This window comes from Acanthisitta chloris, unplaced genomic scaffold (genome assembly GCF_000695815.1).
Source record: "Acanthisitta chloris isolate BGI_N310 unplaced genomic scaffold, ASM69581v1 scaffold30422, whole genome shotgun sequence".
Classification (NCBI taxonomy): domain Eukaryota; kingdom Metazoa; phylum Chordata; class Aves; order Passeriformes; family Acanthisittidae; genus Acanthisitta; species Acanthisitta chloris.
In genome coordinates, this window is record NW_008662643.1 from 5,503 (window position 1) to 28,305 (window position 22,803).

Below are 22,803 nucleotides of genomic sequence, written 5' to 3' on the forward strand. Positions count from 1 at the left end.
TCAGTGGCTTGAACCCAGCTCTGCATCCCTGGGTACACACGTGCTGGGTGTCAGGGTAGCTCTCACCACTACCTACATCAGACAGCATCCCATGCTGGGCACGGCTAGAGCTGGTCTTGCTGCACGTCTCAAGGTGCTAGGGTGAAATGTGGTTTTTTTCAAAGATTTTACAGAATCCTGCCCAAAATATCCCAAATCAGAAGGTTTGCTCCCAGTGAAGGCAGCCTGGTTGCTGTGTGGGCTGCCAAGGGAGGATGTTCAGATGAGAGCCAGGTAGTAGCACGGGATTCTGTCCAGGTTATGGTCAAGCTGTAGGACAGGTATGGAAATGATCTGGCTAGTGGGGTTTGTTGTGGTGAACTGGGAAAAAAAAAACAAACTCAGGGAAGGATTTAATTGAGGCATTTAGTGGCTAACAAAACCTAAACAATTAAGTGCTTCAGCACCCAAGTAAGAAACTCCTGCATTGCGCATCATCAGGCAAATTACTCAAGGTGCTGCTAGCTTAGTGCTTGTCCGCAAGGCAGTCAGTCTGAGAAAAAAGCAAAGCAGAGAGGAATGCTGGTTCATGACAGACCAGTCCTCCCAGACAGGGGCTCTCGTGTTCAAGATCTGCCTTGGGCTCAAGCTAAAGAAGGACTGCTTATCCTCCTCTCATGGAGGGTATCCCCATGGATATCCTATCCCCATGGAGGGTGCTCAAGCGAGGGTGGGCCAGGCTTTTCCCTTCCACACAGACCTCCTGGCATGGCAGGAGAAAAAGAGGAAAGAAGAAAGACCTTTGTATTTTTCCAATTGAGACTCCTTACCCTGTCCCTTTTTCCACCAGCGAAAATCAACAAAATACCTATTCCTGCTCCCTTACAGGTGTCCTTTCACCATTCCCTTTCCAGTCCATCCAATCTGCTGCAACACACTCTGCACACAGGAATCCTGCTGCTCTCACAGAATCCCATGTCAGCACCTGCAGGGATACTAGCTGGATTGCTCTCAGTTTTCCCAGTGCAGCTCTCACAGCATCTCTTCCACCTCCCTTCTCTTCCCTCACTTTCCCCTCCTCAAACCTGGGGTCCATCCCAGTTACAGGCCAGCTGGAGGGTCAGGCCAATCTTTTGGACACACCAGGGTATTATGCAGTTTACCATTGCCTGTATGTGGAGAAGGGACCTAAGCTTATCCTCTGACTGTGCTTCAATCCCAAGGAAAAGGGCTATTTAGTGCTTCATAAAGAGGTAAGACTGGCTGCATCCCTGAGAGCCTGGAGGGAAAGCTCTCCTCTCCATGCATAGTGCCCAAGCAGAGGTGGCTGCTCTTATCTCCACACCCCGAAAAGTTTGTGTGTCACCTCAGACATTCAGCGTGGCTCACCAGACACCTGGCCTTGCCATGGGGGAACAGTGTAAGGCAGAAACTGCTGAGGTGCTCTGAGGACTCTCCCCTCCACATTTCCCCCCCCCCCCATCCTCCATTCTCATTGCATTTCACCTGGATGCACACCCACCTGCAACATTCTGCCCACACCATGTCCAAGCTGCTTTTCCAGCTGGAGATGGTGCAAGTCATTTCCATTGGCACCTGCTTTTCAACACTGAGGGCTGAAATTGCCATGGTCATCCACTGCAAGCCGAGAACCAGCTGTCAATAAAGAAGACAAGGAGATTTCCCTTTCCCCAAGCAGCCCCTCCTGCAGCCTGCAGGAGCTGTGACTCAAGCAAACTTCAGGAGCACTTGGCACTAACTGCCTCACTATGAGGCAGCGATGCAGGAAGGACAGTGCGACACACTGTACTCCAAATATCGAGCTCTTAATTATGTACCAAGCAGCACCTCTGTGCCTGCAGTAATGAGGGCTCAGATACATCCATGGCTGTTAGTGAGATCCTGTTTTACTTCATCCTCATTATGGGAAATAGCTTGCTCAGATCCAGCAGCCAGTGGAGATGTTTCCTCTCGTGAAGCAGATTGCTTTCCCCTGTCAATTACGAGCAGAGAGCTTGACAGCCCTGTGCAAATTGCTGGGTGAGAGCATAAATAGGAGGACATGGGAACCGATTACAGTCTTGGTGGCAGGCTTGCTTAAAAATGGCTGATGGGAACATGGAGGTCAAGAGGAATAAAAAGCAGAGAGGCGATGGTGGTGATGGCTGGCACAGCAGTGCTGTGAAGCCAAGAGGGATGTATGGAACCCACGTGCTCCTGCAGAAGTATCAGCAATGTGCAGGCCACAGGTGGGAAGCTCTGCACCTCTAGAGGAAAGTGAAATGATTCTCTTCTCTTGCCATACTCCCACCAAAAGCCTCAATTTCACCGGACACACCAGCACACCTGCAAAGTTCTGCAGCGTTTCCAAGGTCTCTGGGCTGAGGTTGCACAACAAACCTTTATCCAGTGCACACCACTGGTGTTCACACTGCCCACAGCAGCTGCCCTTACCCAGGGAAGCCCAGGGTTAGCTTTCATCATAAACAGACCCTTGTCCTGATGGCTTCCCATTCCAGAGAAAAGGATGAGAAGGTGTATGCATTTTAACCAACAGTCTTGGAGATTATTTCTTCAGCCCTACAGTCCTTGGCTGGCTCCTCCCAGGCTGGGTTCCCAGCCCTGCTGCCCTGACAGACCCCTGGAGCCTGCCTTTACTTCTTCCTTTGGGGAAGGAGATAATAATATCTCTTCTGCCCATGGGTTGGCCCAAGGTCGGGGCTGATTCAGCAAAGGGACCACTTTCCTGCAGCCAACAGCTGAGTGCCCATCTTAGAACAATCACTTTGCCCTATAATGCATCATTGCTCATGAACTTCTACTAGTTTTCAACCCACTTTCCATTGCCAGGTCTAATCTTCAGCTGCCCCCATACCTTCAGTCTGCCACTGTAAGGTGCACACCAACACCCAATGTATGTGTGAAGCACCTCTCACACTTGCTCTGTCCTGCCCATCTCTTCAATAGATCCATCCAGAAACCTCCTACTCGGCATCAGCTCTGCACACTTACATCCATCAGCACTTTTGCAGGCTCTGCAGAAGGGTATTGATTCCTGCTCATAGAGAAGTTCTGTCTGAAGAAAAGCCATTGCATTTGTCTGGGTGGGCTTTGAAAATTGGCCCCTCTGTGCCATGCAGATCCTTCTTCACCTTTCCACTTCTGCCATCCCCCCTGGGAAGCAGGGTTGCTCCACCACCTCCCCCTGGCTCCTTTGCTTTCCTTCTAGACCCTGCAGGCAGGACTGTCTGCAATTTGTTTCCTTGTATTTAATGCTGCTAAGTCAGAAGCACCAGAAATCTGCAGCTGGCAACTCCAGGCGGCTTTCCAGCTCCTCCATCCAGACCTGCCAGCAGACGTTTTCAGTTTTGGTTCTCAGATCTCCATTACAGTCTGGTCTCCAAACAGTGAATTCACCAGCCCTCCAACTGTGCTGTTCGACTCCACAGTCTCAAAGCTGCTACAAACGAGCTGCAAGTTCCTCCCGCTCCTCGAGAGAAGTGGGTATCCCTCTGACGTGTCTTTCTTTGGCAGAGAGCAGTACCCTTCAGATCTCTTCAGCACAGTTTGGTGCCTGGTTTTTCCCTCCTCCACGATTGTAGGCTGGTAAGCAAAGACAGCTCCTCAGATCTGGCAATGTTAACATTCTTCTTTATCAGTAACTCCACTTACCTCTGCAACAAGGTGAAAACTGTGCTTGAATTTCTCCACCTGGAGAATTTAAGTGACACTGAGCTGTAGGAGCATCCATCCTCCTGCTGCCTTTCCCTTAGCTCCTGGGTGTGCTCTGCCCTTCCCATGGGCATTTCTGGGCCCAGGTTTTATTCAGTCATGGAGAAGAAATGAGAGCTGTGGTTCATAAATCACAGGAAATTTCATTTAAAGTGGAACTAATAAATTGAGAGAAGAGAGATGGGGAAAAGAAGGATTTTCATGTCTCAGGTTCACCCACTCTCCTAAAATCTGATGAAAGAAAGCAAATTTGGAGACATTAAGTCAGTTATAAGGTTTGACAGGGTTGTATACATTTAAATGAGACTCCCAGTGGAATGGGTTGATCCCCTTTGGTCATGGTTTGTTCCTGCTCCCAGCCAGGGGCCAAGTGCTCTCCCAGGCAGAGGGGTCTCAAGTCTGGCATGGCTTGTGCACGAAAGAGCCCAAAGGAAAAGGCAAGGCTGCTGAAGGAAAGCTGGATGCAAATTGGATCTGAGATACAGAGAGCTTGAAATTAAATATGAATTCAACAATAGAAAAAGTTGCCAGAGATATTTAGGATTTGTATATGTACATTACATATATATACACACAGAGCATATATAAAGACCAACAAATCCTATCTGTGTGCAATGCGGGCAAGATGTTGCTATAGTAATCTTAATTTTACATTCCTTACATTAACAAGAAGATTGCAAGTTGTTTGGCACCCAGACTGTCTTTTTGTTATAGCATGTGCTGCATTTAACCCAGTGGGACTCTGTTCTTTGCCTCTTGGAGCTGTGCAAATAGAAATAACTACTAACAGCAATGTCATCATCACTACAGAGCAGCCTTGGGTCCAGTTTCCTTTTTTAAAAAGAAGGGAAAAAGAAAAAAAGAGGCAGACAGATAAAGAAACAGCCTGTGCATGTTCGTATTGAGTTTAGACTTGGACATGGACATGTTCTCAAGGACAGATAGGGACCCAGGGAGATGCATTGGGAGCTGCAGGGGGAACAGGAGAGCCCTGGATAGGAAGGAGTGAGGAGGGGCAGAAGGAGCAGTGTCTGATTCAGATTTCATGTGACACCAGCTGTAAATCAGAAGCAACTCCATCAAAGCCAGGAAAGGCACAGGGGTACCAAAAAGGTTAGAAAGCAAAGTGAGGCACCTGTGCTGCAAACACGCTGCCCGTGCTGAGGTGGGAAGGTTTCTCCAAAACCTGGTGTGTGCCAGCACAGGACAGGGGCTCTCTGCCAACACTGAGGATCTCTGCCTGTAAGGGGGGAACTAAAAATAAAAACTTGATCACCTCTCCCAAAACCACCTGCCTTTCTGCAAGAAGCCCTGCTGGTTGGAGGGTGGTAAGGGGCACCCGGTAGGAATGGGGCTGCACCCCCACCAGCTCCACACAGCCACATGGCCAGCCAGCAGCACAGCCAGGCTGAGAACTCGCATCCACCAGCCACAAGACATCTTTCAGCACCAATGAGGCCATATTCAGGGCTCTCTGTCACCCTGGAAGGAGCTGAATGACTTTACCGTGGTGAGTCTCCAGCAGAAAGAGCCCAGAAGCCGTACCTACCGCCAAAATGGGAACATCCTTTCCTCATCTCCCTCAAAGAGCAAAAGCAGGTGGTGCGTCGAGGTCACCCCTCAATGGCTCTACCCACAGCAGCTAACACCTACCAGGGCCCCCTTCCTGACAGGGGCTGGGGGCTGCACAAGGGGCTACAGCCTCCTAAAGCCAGGGACCTGAGCACTCCCAGGAAAGAGGACAGGCAGCACTCTGCCACCCTAGGTTTGTTGGAGCATCAGGTGGCAACAGACCCAGGGAGGTGTGAGGCTGGGGATCCATGCAATCCATAGGCACATCCCATGCTCTGCAGAGACAAGCGCTGCCTTCGAACATCCTCATCTGACATCGGCTCCCAGGAGCATTTGTTTTCTCCAGATTGATGGTGTTTACAACTCCAGGCATCTTCTCAGTCATCTGTGATCTCTGGCCGAGAGCGGGTCTCTTTGGGACATTGAGTGACAAGTATTGTTACAGTGCCAAGGAGATGGGACTCTCAACTGCCTGTGGCAGGCAGATCACTGTGAAATCATGATTTATCTGGAGTTGGATTAAATTATGTCTCCCTTTCCCGCCTGCCCTGGCAGTGGCTGCATACAGGTGTGCTGTATTTCTTCCTCTAAACAGGAGAATGCAGGGTCATTTACCAAGAGCTAGAGATCAGAAGGTGCCCAAATGTAAACTCCAGGACAAAGCTCATCTGAGCGTATTTGAGTGAGGGAGCTGACAAGTGACAAACAGCCATAGCTGAGTTCGCTCTATTTTGGCTTACGCCATTGCTTGGGGAAACACAGGAAGGGAAAACAGGTGAATTATTGTCACCTCCAGACTTAAACAAATGGAGGCTTCAAACAAAATTGCATTGCTTAGACGTTCAGAGGGGGAAATATTTACCTCGCATGCAGAAATAAATGTTAGAGTTTATGAGTCACATAAAGCCTTTTATGCTGAAAATCCCTTCTGGATGAGGATGGGGATATTTCTCATTGTGGTCTTGATCCTTCCAATTTATTTGTGGAGCCAAAGGATCAGTGAGGGCCTTATGCTCCAGAAGATCAGGCAATGGGAAAAGTTCTTCTGGTGGGGGCTGGATGCCCACCTGTGCCTCCCCAGGCAGCCCCCACCACCCCTGGCAGGAGAGGCTCCAGCTGCCTCTTTGCACCAAGGGTTTAGGCGGCAATAACAGGGTGTGCCACATGACTGCTCCCCAGAGCCAGGAGATGAAATGGGGCTCCTTCAACACTCCCTGTTCAGAAGGAAATCCAGGCTCTGGGGGTGCATGGGGAGCAGGGCAAGGTGGAGTACAGGGACAGGCAGTATAGGCAGGAGGGCGCTCGCTCTCTCTTCCTGCAGCACTGAGCACCCACCTTGCCAGGACACAGGATCCCAAACAATGGCATCCACTCCCCTCCCCTCAGCACATCAGAGATGTGTGTGCACCAATGCATGCATTAATGGATGAGCCAAAGAGGGGTGACCCCAAACTCTGGGTACACTATGCCCTACTTGATGGCATAGGAGAAAGACAGCAGCAAATCCTGGGAGGGGGCAAAGGCAGGAAAAACTCACTCATGTGCAAGGAGTTTGGGTCCCAGGGCAATTGGCAGTGAACTCAGGCAGCACAGAATGAGCCCGCTCAGATTTCTCTGCCTTTTGGAAAAGACATTCCTACCACAGGAGCCTCAGGCCTTATGGAAAACCATTTCCTTCATTGCTGATGATTTATTTGGGAAGAAGCCTCATTTTTCACTGATCATATTAGAAGCACAGAATGGATTACAGCATGGAGTAACCTTGATAGCTGAGAAATTCAGTGTATGCAAATGTGAGCCTTAAACGGCTCTTTCTGTGAAAGATTGCCTGTAGCAGGGATGCCTTTGAGATGTGGCACCAATGAATAGGCTGGCATTTAAAAGCAGAGGCTTTGCCACAAGGTACAACACAAGGTCTACTGACATCTACAAACAGCAGCTTTTCCCTGGGAGCACAACTTCCATCTCTGTTCTGCAAACCTGCTCCTTCTGCTGCAGAGCCCCATGCCCTTTGGGATGCCCAGCACACCAGCACATGCGCACCAAAAGACACTAGGCTGCTAAAAACAAACCACTAAGTCGCTTGCAGTATCCACTAGCTCCCAGGACTACCCATACTGTTCTCTTGTGGCTACACTGGAGCTCAAGAGTGGCCAAGAGGCAGCACCAAGGGCCTAGAGCTGTTTCATCCTCTCCCACCTCCTCCAGTCCATCAGAGCTCAGGCATTAGAGGGGAACAAGTGCAGGTATGAAGAAGGATGAGGTGAAACTTGCGTTTTCCCTGCACTGATGCCGCCCATTGCCTGGGTCACCTGGTGCATCCTTCCTTGGCCATCCCTTGTGGACCCAGGCTGGGCTCACCACCTCCAACCAGCACAAGGATGGGCAAGGATGCACAGGGATGCTGTGCAGTGTGTGGCAACTGCCTGAAGATGGCAAGCCAGCACTGCAGTTTATAATACATGCAAATAACCCTGCTGGAGGAAGAAGGGGGCTCCCTACAAATAGGAGGGCTATATTTTCTTGGCAGTCCATGTAATGCCAGAGCAGAATTTAAATTGTGGTGTTTATCAAACAAGTCTGAGCCTTTTTTTTTCCTTTCCTCCTCTTTGTTAAACACTGCCTGTCATGCAGAATTTTGAGCAGTACTCCTGGTACTGCACCAGTCCTCAAGTCCAAATGCAAAGTCTGAGGAAGAAATTGCAATGTATCCTTTGGCACCAGGGAGCCATAGAGCTAGTGTGTGCATGCAATAATTTATCCTAAGCCTTCTAGTGGCATTTTATGTCTTTTTGCTGTAGTGCTATTACAGCTTTGATTACTCCATTTTTATGTTTGTCAGCACAGCATATGGGCAAGATAATTTGTATTCAAAGTATTAAACTGGTAATGTAAATTATTAAAGACCCAATTCATAAACGCATTACACACCATATGCAGATTCCTTCCCCTGAACTCTCCCCTCCTCCTCCTCCCCATTTTGCAGACCTGACTTCACACAGTTGGAGCAGGAGTGGGACCACTGCCAGCTCCCACCCCATGGGCACTAGGTTTGTCCAAGTGGATATCAGACGAAGATCCAACCTCTTCCTTTTCCTGCTGCTCCCTGAACAATTCATTCATCCCCAGGTGCCTCTTGCCCATCAGCACATCTCAGTTTGGCATTTCCAAAGACATGATTAGAGTGCTTCCCATTTTTACCCCAACCCCCATTTGCAGCAGAGCACCCTCCAAAGTATGTACATCTCCCAGTGCAGCCATTGGAGGGGGCGCAGGAGAAGACAACCCTGTGGCAGCACCACCTCATTGCCCATCACTAGCTGATGCACACAGGATGATGGCAACTTGTCTCTGGTTTGGCAGCGGGGGCAGCCGTGCCTGTGGGCAACCACCCAGCCCCGTGGGCAACAGGTCACTTCTCCCCATGCTCAGCCCAGGGGATTCAAGCAGGAACTCCACAGGGCTGGGGATGCTGATCCCAAAACACACTGATCCCACAGGGAAATTGGGCTGTTCAGCTGTAGCCCCTCCAATAACGGGCAGCTCCTTTCAATAGCTGTTTACCAGACCATACACAGCATCATTGTGTTGAGCAGATGCCGTCTTCTGTTTTTCTCATTACCAAGATTTACTGTCTTATAAGCTTATTATTGACCGAGGCTTTAGGCTTCCTTCAGGGCTGAGGCCGAGGGGAATGCAAACTCCCAGCAGCTCCTGTTTGCAGGAGCATCGCCTTCAGAAGCTGGGGAGCTGACCCAAGGCTCAGGGCTGCCTCCCCCAAACCTGGACCTGCCTACCTTGCAGCAAAGGCTTTGGCAGCCCAGAAGGGTAGGAGGGAGCTCCAGGGTGTCCTGTCTCTGCCATGGAGGCTCCCAAACCCCCCAGGCAGCCCTTCAGGCTCTGCCCCAGCATGGGGCGGTTCCCACGCACTGTGCTGCCAGTGCTTCTGAAAAATTACATTTAAATGGAGGGAGATTTGGGACCATGATCCACCTACTGCACTTGGTTTGCATAAAATCAGACAGGTCTCCTAATCTGGAGTCTCCCCTCCACAGCACAGAAACACCTTTCTGGCCCTGCTTTTCAGGAAAAACCTACTCTCTTTCCCATCCTGGGAAAAAAGGAGAATTTTTCAATACAGATTTCCAGCAGTTTGGCTTCCAGGGTGCCCAAGGTTGACTGCAATACTTTTCTAGACCTCCACCTCTCCAGCCAAAAAGTGCTGCTGGCACAGACCAAGAGGCAGGCTCCCTGGTATGCTGGCCCCTGCAAAGGAACTGTTTTCCCTGTGTGCTCACACACCACTCAGCACCCACAAATCACCATCAGCAGCTTCCTAAGCTCACACAGAGAAAACATAAGGCATTCAACCACATTGGGACACAGAGGCACACAAAAAGTAAAAACACTGCCAGTGCCCACTGGGACTCAGCTCTGCTCCCCTGTCAGGTCTCCCCAAACAAACAAAAAAAAAAAGCAGTTTTGCCAAAACAAAAATCCAGTAAAACGAGGCAGTGTAGCAGGAGCTGCTGGCCATCAGTGCTGCACCCACAGCCCCACAGGCCAGATTACTGTGTGTGTAGCTGACAGGTAAAAGAACAACATTCCCGACCAAAGAAAAAAACCTGGAAACAGTGCTTTCCTTCTCTCCCTAAATTTTGCACGTCTTTGACATGCCATGGGCACGTATCGCTGAGTCAGCGCTTTCAGCGGACACTGCCACACGGCTGCATCAGGCTCACTCCTCAGTCCTGCTTTAATTCCCTGGGGCACTGTGTCCAGCAGTGACAGACACATGTCCTTCAACCAGTCTTTATTAATGCCCTGCCCAGGTCCCTACTGCCCTTCTACCTGTCTCTCTTCTGCAGCAATGATTACTCTTTTGAATTAAAAATGCTCCTGCCTTTATCATCCCAAGCATGACCCAAAGCAGCACAAAGCTCTTACATCTACTTCAGGGTGATGCATTCATGTCTGGAGGTTCCCTTTTTACCTTCCCTTCAAGCACTTTGCTTTGGCTTTGCCAGAAACGAGGTAGAGTGGGAACTACACTGTTTCCCTGAACAAGGAAACTCTGGGTGCTGCCTTGCTCAGTGTGATGCTTCCCACCCATGGGCGGTTGGGATGCTGCTCCAGGAGCGGTGGGTGTTTGCTGAGAGCGCTGCAAAGCTGCAGCTGTGTACAGCTGTGTTTGGGTACATACAGCTGTGGCCAAAATTGAAGCTACCAAGGCAGGTTGTCCAGGAAGAGAGTGGAAACATGAGCAAAGCAAAGCACTGGATATGGAGGAGCAGAAAGGGAGCACATGATGAGAGGCTGGGAAAGAAATTACTTTTTGGGAAAAAACAGACCAAACCAAACCACTATTCAGCTATTTCTGTTCACAACATATTTGTAATTCCTTCTCCAATACTGTGTTTTCAGAAAGGCAGAAGCATTTTCCAATTCCTGTTTCATCAAATGAAGAAGACCCTGCTCCATGCTTGCTCTGAGGCTCAAGCCACGTCCTTGTGCCTGTGGGGGTTAGGGTGAGGGACTGGGAGCAGCAGCAGGATGGGGTGGGTGAAGCTGATCCCAGGCAGATGGTGCTCCATGGCAGATGCTGGCCGCGGCAGAAAGAGCCCTGCTCTGTAACAGTGGGCTCAACTTTGGGAGAACTGGGCTGTGCACACAGGAAGAGCTCAGAAGCCCCCAGCTGGGTTTCTTTCCTCCTCCTCCTCTCCTTTCTGTTTGGCTCTGCAGAGCTACGCCTGCCCAAAATCCCAGGGAACACTGGTCCGAGCATCCTCCACCTGTGTAACACCAGCCACAGGTTTCTCCCCAGGACCTCAGAGCAGCAGGCAGAGCTGGCGCATGCAAACAGTGTCATCAGACCCAAGCGTGTCCCTCCAGCGTCAAAGGGGGAGCTTGAACACATAGAGCTCTGCTGGGGAGGGTGGGGTCCTCCGTAAATAACAACAGAAATGGTTATTTTGGAATATACCCACGGAGAGTCACCATGATCCCAGCGCGCTGTTCATTTTCGGCGCCTATAACCCATATACTGAAGACGCAACCCAGCCCAGCAGACGAGCTAAACAGCAGGCTTCCAGATGTCCACCCGCTCGCCCATCTCAGACTCCTAATCCCCTACTTTGTCTGAGCTCTAGCTCATTTCTGATGCATTCAGATTATCCAGTGAGCATAACTGCTAGTGAACATCTGAATATTTCCCCCTCCATCTCACATTTCACCTTGGAGGAGAAGCACTCCACAGAGCCCAGGCCCTTCTTTATCAAGCCAATTAGTGCAACACAAAAGCAGTGAATAGGACCAGGCAAAGCTCAATGGCCTGTAAAATCCCCAATATTTCCAGACGGGCTGAGGCCAAATATGACTGTTTTTTAAAAAAAAAAGGAAAAGCCAAGGGTGAGTAACCACAGTGCTGGCCTTTCCAACCACATTAAATAGAAAACCCAGCAAATCCGTCCAATATACAAGGCAGTTCATGGATCATAAAGGAAAGTTTACAAACAGAGAGGCTATAATTCCTTCTATAACATTGGAGGACCCAAGTTTGCGAGGAACAAAAGGAAATGATTAACAGGGGAAATATGCATGGTACAAAAAAGACTTTTTAGTCCAAAAAGGGATGTCCATATTTAGAAACACTTGATTCCTGTTGTCAGGGCCCTGCTTTTCCTGAATGTGTTTCTCCCCCGTGAAAGAAAGAAGTCACAAAGAGAGGTTTTGCGCAGCCATGTCACATGCACATAGGGCACCGCTGATTTTCCTCCAGGATTAAGGGAAAAAATGCAAAGATTCTAGAGCAAGCAAAAAAATAAATAAAAATAATCATGTCCATATTTTAGGATATGGCTTCTAGCAAACTGGCATCTCCTCTGGCAGGACCCCCTTCCACCACAGGCACCCTGAGCCCTTGTCAGGGTGGGCTGTCCCCATAGGACCCTCCACATAGGGCTGTCCAAGCACCCGTGGCAAGAGGGTGTGGATCTTGCTCCCCTGGAGCTGTGGGGTCAGAGGCAATCCCATTCCAGATCATGGAAATCTGAAGCTCTGCTCTGGGAGAGCCTATCACTGCACAGCTCTGCCACCTGCTCTGGCACAGCCCCACCAAGCAAGCCTGGCCTGGAAGGGGGTAAATGGGGAAGAGAACCTAATGGAGTGCCTCTGATGGCAGGAACCTCATGTTAGGCAGGATGAGAATATATACGAAGGTGCTTTCCACCCACACATTAACTAACAGCTTATCTCACCCACTGCAGTCTATTCCCCACCACAAGAAAGTGTGCCCAGCCCAGCTGTACCCAACAGAGCCACGGCACAGCCTAATGTGTTTCATTGGCCATAACCACCTCCATGAGAAACCCAAGCACAAGCAGCAGCAAAGATTTCTGAGACTCCGCGTTCCTTTCCATCTATACTCATTGCTGAACCTTCTCTCACAGGGCCGGCTGTGAAATACAGCACCATATGGTCCCCGACACAGAGAGAGACCCTGCGGGCTGGATGCCGTCTGCTCCAGACCTGGAGACCCGCATCCCTCAGCTGCCTCCTGCTCCCACTTCCCACCTCCATCACAACTGATCAGCCCTACATGCGCCGCCTGGTCCAGCACACTCCCAGCCAGCAGCAGCTCCTGCATCCCCATAACCTCCACCCTCACCCTGCTGCTGCTGTGAGCACAAAAATCTCAGGAGAATAGCACCAGTGGGTGTCTGAGCTGGCACAGAGCAACAGCCCACAACAGCTGAAGATCTTTCCTAAAGCATCTGACTACTGGGAAAACACAGGCCAGTCTGCTTCCAAAACTTAGGTGTAAATTATACCACTTCAAATAAGCTGTTGAGTCAGATGTGCTGACCACAGCTGCTGTGCTGGACTGAGGGAGTGCTGGGCAGGGAACAGAAGGAGCAGAAGAAACAAAACAGGTGAAGAAGAGAATCTTTAAAAGCCAAGAGATCTGTGAAGCAGCACCTGGAAATACGTGAGAGGGGGAACACTTATTTGGAGGGTCTTTCCACTTCACATTTGGAAAGACCAGTGTGAGCTGGCTTTTTGTCACCTTCCAGTAAATGAGGAACATCAAGGAGGATCTTCCCTGGGTCTGCAGGAGTATTTCTTGGTGCTTCTCACAGATAAATATCATAGTCATTGAATGGTTTGGGTTGGAAAAGACCTTAAAGACCATCTAGCTCCACTCCCCAGCATAAACAGGGATGCTGCCCACTAGACCAGGTTGCTCAGGGTCCCATCCAACTCAGCCTTGAAAACTTCCAGGGATGGGGCAACCACAACTTCTCTATGCAACCTGTGCCAGTGCCTCACCGCCCTCACTGTAAAGAATTTGTTCCTAACATCTAATCTAAATCTACTCTCTTTTGTTTAAAACTATTTCCACTTGTCCTACCACCGTCTGCTCATAAAAAGTCACTCTCCCACTCTTATATAAGCTTCCTTTAAGTACTGGTAAAGGAAAAGGCAAAGGCCTGTCAGGGAAATGCCTTCATGTTCTCCCCAGGCAGAATGCTAAAAGGGGAGAGCCATATCTGCCCCCTCTTAGCAGAGATGCACGGGAACAGTAGAAAACAAATCCAAGTCCTCCTGTGTTCTAAACCACCAAAAGCCTTTTGCAAGGTTCAAAATACCTGGTGTAGCTGATTTTTTTTGGTAGACAACTCTAGTAGGAATCACCAATGATTGGAACACAAGTGACTGCAAGGAGGGAGAGATCTTTAATTAAACAGCTTAATGCTAACTGATCTAGTGGAAGGTGTGCTTGCCCATGGCAGAGGGATTGGACCAAGACGATCTTTAAGGTCCCTTTCAACCCATACCATTCGATGATTCTATGATTCCATGCGGTCAAGTTTTATTCCACTTTCAGACAAGTCCTTCAAAGAAAGAGTTCCCTTTAAGACCTTTACTGACACCTTGATCTTTGAGCTTGGTTTGAAAAACCTCTGAGCAGCTTACAAAAATAAAGTTACTATATGAAGCAACAAAATAATGCAACAGAAGACCCAGTGCATGTTTCCTTCTGCTCTCCCTGCTGCTGGGGAGAAACCCTGGCTATGATCTGCAAGTAGCAATGCCTTAAACAACTGCAGAAGCCAAACCCAGAGAAGATCCCTAGTCTGAGCTCTAAAGCTAAAGGGAACAAAACTTGACCAACATACTTTGTATGAAAACTGGAGACCAAATTGTCCCTGCTTACACCTTTCTCGAAGTTGCAGGACTGTGAATTACTGCTGCTACATCGCAGGTAACACACAGTAAAAGAGCAATCACACAGTCATTAGCAGCAGACAAGAGGCATTTGTTTCAAGCAATCCCTCAAACCACTTCATCCTGCTATGGGTATTAATTTTCTAAACTAAATAAAGCAAATTTTAAGCTTCACAAAGAAGCAGTTAAAAACACTTACAAGCAATAAGCTCTTACAACAACAAAGCCAGGCCATGTTTGATTAATACTTTTTAAAAGAGCATTTTTCTGACTTGAAATACTTCAAGGAGCTTTACAAGAGGGAGAGCTGGGAAGAAAAAACAACTGTATCACTCCCAACATCCTACCTGCATATCTCCTTACATAGACTTGGCTACACCAACACGTGACACCCGTTCAAGAGGAGCTGCTCCAGGTCCTCGGGTGTCTTGGCAGGGAGCACCCAGCCAGAATCAAGATGAGGTGGCAGGTATGGGGGCAGAGCAGCAGCACTCCACACTCATAGGCTCAAATGTCAAATACAAACACCCAGCTCCATAGCAAGGCTTAGTTCCCAGCTGTGGTTTTCCTGACTGCTGGACTCAGCCAGGGACATGAAGTCAACCATGTCTAGGGACATAGTTACAGCCCTTTACCAGCTAATGCATTTTCATCTCAACAATAAAAAGATTTGCTTTTATCCATCCCAGCCTCCAAAGGTCTCAGCCTTACCACAGCACTAGCTTGATGTTCCACACAACATTCAGGCTCCCCACTCCTGGGAAGGTCACCTGCCATCCTTGCTCCAGCTTTGCATAAAGACTAACCCTGATTTAGCCACTTCACAGGTGTTTCTGTGAGGCCATGCCACATCCAGGAACAAGAGAAGGAGGTACTCACCACCCAGGATACATAGCTGTCTGCTCCAGCAGGGCTGTGCTGCTTCCTCCTGCCTAATTCAGGGATCCAGGTGCAGGGCATTCAAGGAAGAGCTCTTAGCAACAGACTCCAATCAAGAGCATTAGCACAGGCAAGGAGCTCCCCCACCCCATCCACACCACTTTAGCACGTATGGATCAGACCTACTGGAAGGATGAGATGTTTGCAGAACACAGATTGCCAAATGCTCCTGCCAGAGCCTAGCCTGCAGAAAAGGGATGAAGAACCTTGTAGGACATGAAACCCCCCATCAGACATGCTGGTTATTGGTTCATTCCCCACTGCAAGCTGACATACATTTAGAGAGCAACCACTTGGTAACAGGGTCTCCAGCACATTTTGTTTGCAGTGCTGCTGTGATTTGAAATTCAGTTTATTGCATTAAAATGTGGTGCAGCCCTAGCAGAAAGAACAAACATGCCACTTGTCACAGTTCCTCCCATTATCTTTTAGAGGAGAGTGAGCTCGAGTGAACATTCATAGAAGGGAGTGTGGGGCTTGAACAGCAGCATGGCCAGAAATGCAGCATCCTGCTCTCGCCCCAGTGGGGAGATCCCATCTCAGACATTTCTCCTTGTCCAAGCCTCCCAAAACCTGCAGCGCAAGAGTGCTTACTTGGGATATGTTTCTCTGCCTGTGGAACAACAGCCTGAGTGAGCAGAGGGAAAACACAAACTAGAGGCAGCTGCCAGAATTGTGCTGAAGGCTGGAAGTGAAAAGCCATTCACCTGCCACCGCCTGGGCCAGAGCCAACAGAAGCCCTCGCACCTCACTGCTGCTCCTGCAGAGTTTATTTCGAGTGAGTAAAACTACCTAAAAATCTGCTGTTCAAAAGGAGCTGCTAAGAGATGTTTCAACTCTGCCTGTATTCCCAGTCCCATCCCTGAAGCAGACTCTCACCTTCCTATGGACCTCCATTAGAGCTGCTGCTGTTTGCTGCTAATTGATTCAATACGCATTTGGACTAGGATTTTTAATTAATTACAAAAAAATTAATGCACTGTTTCCCCACAGATGCATTAGGGTACTGACATAGCAGTAAGAAACCATTCTGCAGCAGTTTTCCTTGTGACTGCTTGTGGGGACTGACCCCCACACCCACTGTGGGACTCCCCCAATGCAGTCCCTCCCCCACAAGGCTCTCTCCGGTCTACATGCTCACACCAAATATTTACCATGTCTCAAGTGAATTGTGGAATATATAGGCTACAAAGCAGCAGGAGAGCATTGCTCCTCTGCCTCCCTGGGTAGTGGTAAGACTCGTGGGCTCATTTTCAGCAGAGGCAGACTTTGGCCTGAACAGAGCAGCTCAGCAGCCGCGTTCATCCCATTGCCCTTCAGCTGGTTTGATTTCAGAGGGACTGTGAAGCATTTTGGTAGCAACTATGCTCTCAAGAGTACGTGGAATCCTGAGTGCAAATCAAACAGCACCAACCATGGGAAATGACCTGCACAACATGGGTCAATGGTGCCTCTGCCCATCTCTGCCCCACATCAGCACTATCAGACACTATCTTGAGGAAAAGCTCTCACCCCTCTGCTGCTGGTTTAGGCATCGAGGGAACATCCCACCCAGGCAAGCCATCCTCTGCCTCTCCAGCGCAGCACCATCCCACTTTTTTAACTGTGCCCCCAGTTCCCACATCCCACCTCCAGAAGGCACGGGGAACACAACACATTACATTTTTGGAAACACATGCAGTCTCACGGTCAACTCCATCAAATTCACGCAAAGAAGAGTCTCTCTTCACCCCCACCCCCCTCTCCCCAAATCTATTTTATCGTTACCCTTCTCTACATATCATGGAGTTAATAAGAGACATATTTACTCTGCTTGGCTTGGGACTAAAGTCAAACTAGAAGTTTGAGCTGTGCAGCAGCTCAAAACAGAAATGTCTGCTCTGAAACACCACAAGCATTTCAAAGCAGAGAGAAAGAGCATTTGGAGGGTGTTCTATCAAAACAAAAATGGAGCTGTGTGAAATTAAGCAGCTCCCAATATCTGAGATGACATCTCAGAACACAAAACAGTGGGGAAGGAGGAAGAAGGGGGGAAGGAAATTGTGTTATTTATATACATTCACACTATGGTATTTATCAACAGCAGAGTATTGGGGGAAGGAACATCATCACTGTATCTGCAATATCCAAATTTGAGTCCCTGGAGCCCTCCACTAGCACTGTATTGAACAGCATCCCTGAGGCATGCCGTAGTTTAGGTGTGTGCAGAGCAGCAATAGGTAGTGCACCGTAAGGTCCAAGACCTTAATCAAGCTTTGCAACTCTATAGATTTCCAATATAACGAAGACAAAGAGGTGTCAGCTCTAGTGCTCATTTGCTAATACTATCAATAGGGGCTCAGCTCACTAGCAGTTAATTCAAAGGCAAGCTCGATTTGCACAGCAGTGATCTACACTAATTCCCATATGTGGCTAAGGGGAGATTTTGCCAACTAGACAATAGAAACAGTATTAGAGCTCCTGAACTGATGCCATCGCTTCTTTTTCTCCTGCTCCACCACTTCCCCATCGTATTGCCATGTGTTGGAATCTCCAGTCGCCTTCTCCCTTGCATCAGAAGACATGTGGGAAAGGGTAGCAAATACAAAAAGTACCTATTTCTTTTCCAGATGCAGCTTTATTGAGGCTTTTAAAATGCAACTGCCCATAAAATAGGGGCAAATTTCACACTTTTCTGTGCATTAAAGATACTAAAAATTACCATAATTAAGCAATTATAAAAGTATTTCTAAGTGATCCAACTGTAACTTAGCTTTAAAAATAAAAGTTGCTACATGTTGCTGTTTCATGAAAGTTTATTAGCTTGCTCCATCCAATACCAAGTTTTGCTTTCAGATTTTAGTCCCTCTCAACATTAGATCAGACTGTTTAGCCAAGTTGTTGTGCATAAGTTACATTATGGCTGTTGAGAAGTCAGAGGAAGCCAGATGTGCTACCCAATTAGGCAACAAAGTAGTTTTACCTACATTTTAAGTAGTTGCTGCCTGTAAGCCTGGCCCTCATTAATCTGCAACTTAGCTCAAAAGCAATGGTGGCAGCAGCCCATACCCACCATTCACACCCATGAGTTAGCCCTGTCCTCTTAAAGTCAGCAGAACACAGCAGCCCACAGCTTTGACCTGCTACTAATGCAAGTATCCTCACACCCCCATCTCCTCCTCGCTGCCAAACAAACACCAACTGCTAGCTACAGCCAGCACAGGGAAGGAATTCAGGGGCAGCAAGGGGGTGCTATAGTTTTCCCAGTTCATACAGTTTCCATGCTAAGTTAAAAACAAGGTTAGAGTCACCAGTTAGAGACCCAGGTATTAGCTTTCTCTTCCAAGGGCTGCAAAACAACCCCAGCTCAGATTTGGAAAGAAGGCCAGACTTCAATACAGCCAACTGGTTACCAAAGGGGAAAGAGACCTGTGTCGCTCCCCCAACCCAACTCACAGCACCCAACTCCTACTGAAACTTGCATCATCAGAGAAAGGACACAGACTAAGTACCTGCGCCATGCTCCTACTTCAGCAGGGAGTTAGACTAGGCGCCTGGCTCCTGCCACGAATCAAGAGGCTAGAAAAAACCACAAGTCTGAAACAGTTTAACACAGGACAAAAAAGGCACATTTTAATATGTACAGCAATGCATTTGGGCTATAAATTTACCCAACACAACTGAAAAAAATCCAAACTATGCTTTTATACTTATTCCATGGTGTCAGCCTCATTCCTAGCCACCTACCTTTCTCTGCATCTCTGAATGCTGCTATATACACACACAAACAAACAATTACGTCATGAATGTTCATTTAGGCTCCCAAGTTCAAGTAATAAAGTTCAAACTTGCATAGCATCTTATGCCACTCAGCCATAAAACAGTTACGATTGCATATTAGCTGGAGCAGCCATCTCTTTCAATTCAGCCAGTTTTGGCTGGCCACCATTTTTTTTTTTAAAGTTTTTTTTTTTTAATCCTTGAGTCAGAATGTTTCCTAAGTCACCAGCCCTGAGGGATGCCACAGACTTCAAAATGAACCTCTTGCTGTTGTTAAGATCCTTTTAAACCAGAAATTTAGAGTGTTGTCAAGAACAGTTTTAAAAATGTAATACTGTTTATTTTGCTTCAAAAACATTTCAGCATTCTAAACATACAAAAAAAACAGAATGTTGCAAATTCGTTTAAGTACAGAGTGTTTTTGAACTTCAGTTGCTGCACTGGCTCTTCACTTAGTTGACAATGAAGAGATGTCTACAGTTTCAGTTTAAAAACTACCGCACTTAACTAAAAAAATCCATACACTTCTCATGCCAGCTGAACCCCCTTCCACAACTAAGAATGGCAGCAGAATGCTATTTCACTATATACAGAAAGACAACTTTAAGCTAAATGGACGCCCACTGTAGTGTAAATAGATCTACCCTCACAGTGCATGCTTTGGGCCATGGCACCCCAGGGAACGTACAGCCTTTCCAAGTAATCACTGCTCCTCTAAGGCATCATAACTCTAAGCATGTACCACAAGAATCTGTCTAGTTTTTACAAACTATAGATATGTACAGTTTATAACCCAGGATTTTCTAGCCAATAACCATATAGTAACACCACCTTACAAATTAAAAAAATGCTTGAAACATTTTTAAATGCTTTGTTACACCAACAGCAAAGTGCACAGAGTTAGGAGAACACTAGAGCGCCTTTTCATTTTAAAAATGTTTGGAAATATGTACAACTTTGATACAGTTTCAGGGTGCTCACTACACCCATGGCCACTTCATGTAAACCAGTTACAATTTCTAGAGCACTTTTAGAAACTACAACGCGATCGGAATCCAAATTTTTTTTAATTAAGCCTAATAAGGGCAAGAGACACCATCTCAAATAAGAGGTGCTTCATTTATGGTGTTTCCCCTACTCTATGGTATTCACATGGAGACAAGTATTGTACAGTTTTATTCATCATCATCATCTTCATCCTCCTCTTCTTCATCCTCCTCCTCCTCTTCGTCTTCTTCCTCTACCTTTTTCCGAGCAGCTTTGGTTGCTGCTCCCTTTGCGCCATCAAACTTTCCTTTAGACTTGTAGTCTGCAACATCCTGCAAAGTCAAGGGGATGTCTTAATTTGCTCTAAGCAGCAAACACACACAGCATTTGTACAGCAGCAGGCGTTCATGTAAAGGGACAGGCCGCCCACGGCCGCACCCCAGAGGGGACAGACACCACTAGAGTACACAGGTATGCAGACACCTCAGCGTGCTCAACTGCCCACAGATCACAGAGGCCTCAAACCCAGTGTTCAGTGTTAATTCTCTGAAGAGCAGAAGAGAACCCAGCCTCGCTCAAAAGCTTCTTGGTAACAGGACAAAGCTCCTCCAACAGCACAGCAAAGCAACACAAGCAGCCACTGCTGCGCATGGCTAGGGAAAGCTCTCCCTCCTCGCTAGAATCCACCTGTGGCTCTCTATCCTGCTCTGTCCCAACCTACGCACAGCTCGGCTGCACAGCGGCAGGACAGGACTGCGAGCTGGAGCTGCTCCCTATCCTGGGGCCACCTGAGCTGAGTCTGTTCTACAGAAATACATCGATGCAAGAGCCGGTACAGAGGAGGCACAAGTGACAGCTAGCCTTACCTTTTCGTACTTCTCCTTCAGTTTAGCTGCCTTATTATTGTAAGGCTGCTTTTCACCATCACTGAGGTTGTTCCACATTTCGCCCAGTTTCTTCGCTACATCTCCAATGGATATACCAGGGTTTGTGGACTTGATCTTGGGGCGGAACTCCGAACAGAAGAGGAAGAAGCCAGACCTTGGGAAGAAACACCAGAGGACAGTCAGCATTGCAGCAGCACACCCAGAGAGCACCCCCTTCCCTCATCCCTCACCTACTACATTTGCACATACACTCATACACTGCATAGAAACAAGATTTTTACTTATAAAATAAAGCAAACTCAATCGTATTTTGATTTTACTGAGGCCCAGACCCGCAGCCTTCACCCAATGCTCTTTTAAATCCCTCCAACCCGATTTCATCTTCGATACAGAAGCAGCCAGTCATTTCCATGTCTTCCAAGTATTGACAACTCCTGTTAGTGCTCTACATGCTCAAGATTACAAGCTGCCTAGGTTTACAAGACAGTATCACTACCAACCCTGCTATACCAACACTATATCCCCCATCTAACTCCCTTCATGGAAATTTGTGTTACATGAAGGGTATGAAAATGAACCAAAATACTTGTGATTTAATGCCTCAAAGTTACTTACGGTGGTCGTTTTGGGGCATTGGGGTCCTTCTTCTTCTTGCCACCCTTAGCTGGTCCATAGTCCTTCATTTCTCTATCATATCGTACCTTATCAGCCTTTGCCATTTCATCAAATTTAGCCTTCTCCTTGCTCGACATGGTCTAAAAAAACCAAAAAACGAGACACCAAGCCTGTGATTACCCAACTGTTCAATAGCTGGCAAACTTTATGTAAACAAGCCAACACACACACCGACTCGATACCGCGTTTCAGAATTTGTTTGTTTTCTAACTGGACCACCTTGGGGACGAAGGTCCTGTACCAGGAGCCACAGCTACAACTGGCATACACAGCAACCAGGAAGCAACGGAAATGGGACAAGCACAACCCGAGACCTCCTTGAGACACAGGCCTGGAAGGACGTAGCTGTTAAAGGGCATTGCTTGGGAACAGGAAAAAATGGAAGCACCTAAATGGACAAATACACTAGACTGAAACCTACGCGATTGCTACAGGAGTCAGCAGCGCCCGATCGATGGCTGGGACACCTTGCCAAGAATGGCACAAAGACCAAAACAGCACCGGCTCCCTTTATGTTCAGACACACGTGTGTCATCCTAGCAGGTACTATAAGAAGTTATCCCTTCAGGAAGTCACAAATTAAGGTACCTTCCACCTCTCCGAGCACTTCTTGGAAAACTCTGCAAAGTTGACTGGAACCTCTGGGTTCTTTTTCTTATGTTCCTCACGGCACGTCTGCACAAAGAAGGCATAGGCAGACATCTTGCCCTTGGGCTTCTTCGGATCACCTTTAGCCATCTTGACTCTGGAAGAAAGAGGAGAAAAAAACCCAAGTGAATGATGTATGAATGAATGCATACACCTATGTATGTGTACATATATGGTGTGCATATACCTATACATACACACACCACTATCCCCTGACATGATGTCACATCAGTAACACATGCCTTTCTTCCCCCTGACATGTCTTACCATCCCCAATAGAGAGACTTAAATTATTCTTCCTTGACACTTGGGTTGCAGAGGAGCCACGAGAAACCAGTCACTTGATTTAAGTTTTACATTAATACATATTTACATCATGTCCAAACATTGGAGACAG

General features: G+C 47.8%; 1 protein-coding gene across 1 annotated transcript; it reads right to left on the bottom strand.

Annotated features, from left to right (window-relative positions):
* Nucleotides 1-19,035: 19,035 nt before the first annotated feature.
* Nucleotides 19,036-22,500, bottom strand: HMGB3 (high mobility group box 3). Its single transcript, XM_009070679.1, has 4 exons — nt 22,347-22,500; nt 21,699-21,838; nt 21,063-21,237; nt 19,036-20,528 (listed from the first exon to the last, which is right to left on the bottom strand). The coding sequence occupies exons 1-4, from the start codon at nt 22,494-22,496 to the stop codon at nt 20,385-20,387; spliced, it is 609 nt and encodes a 202-aa protein (XP_009068927.1). The 5' UTR covers nt 22,497-22,500; the 3' UTR covers nt 19,036-20,384.
* Between the last annotated feature and the right edge of the window lie 303 nt (nt 22,501-22,803).

Coding starts and splice junctions, on each gene's coding strand:
- HMGB3 (XM_009070679.1), bottom strand. CDS start 22,496: ATGGCTAAAGGTGATCCGAAGAAGCCCAAGGGCAAGATGTCTGCCTAT. Junction 21,238..21,698: donor AATGCCCCAAAACGACCACC/GTAAGTAACTTT, acceptor TTTCTTCCCAAG/GTCTGGCTTCTTCCTCTTCT. Junction 20,529..21,062: donor TGAAGGAGAAGTACGAAAAG/GTAAGGCTAGCT, acceptor TTGACTTTGCAG/GATGTTGCAGACTACAAGTC.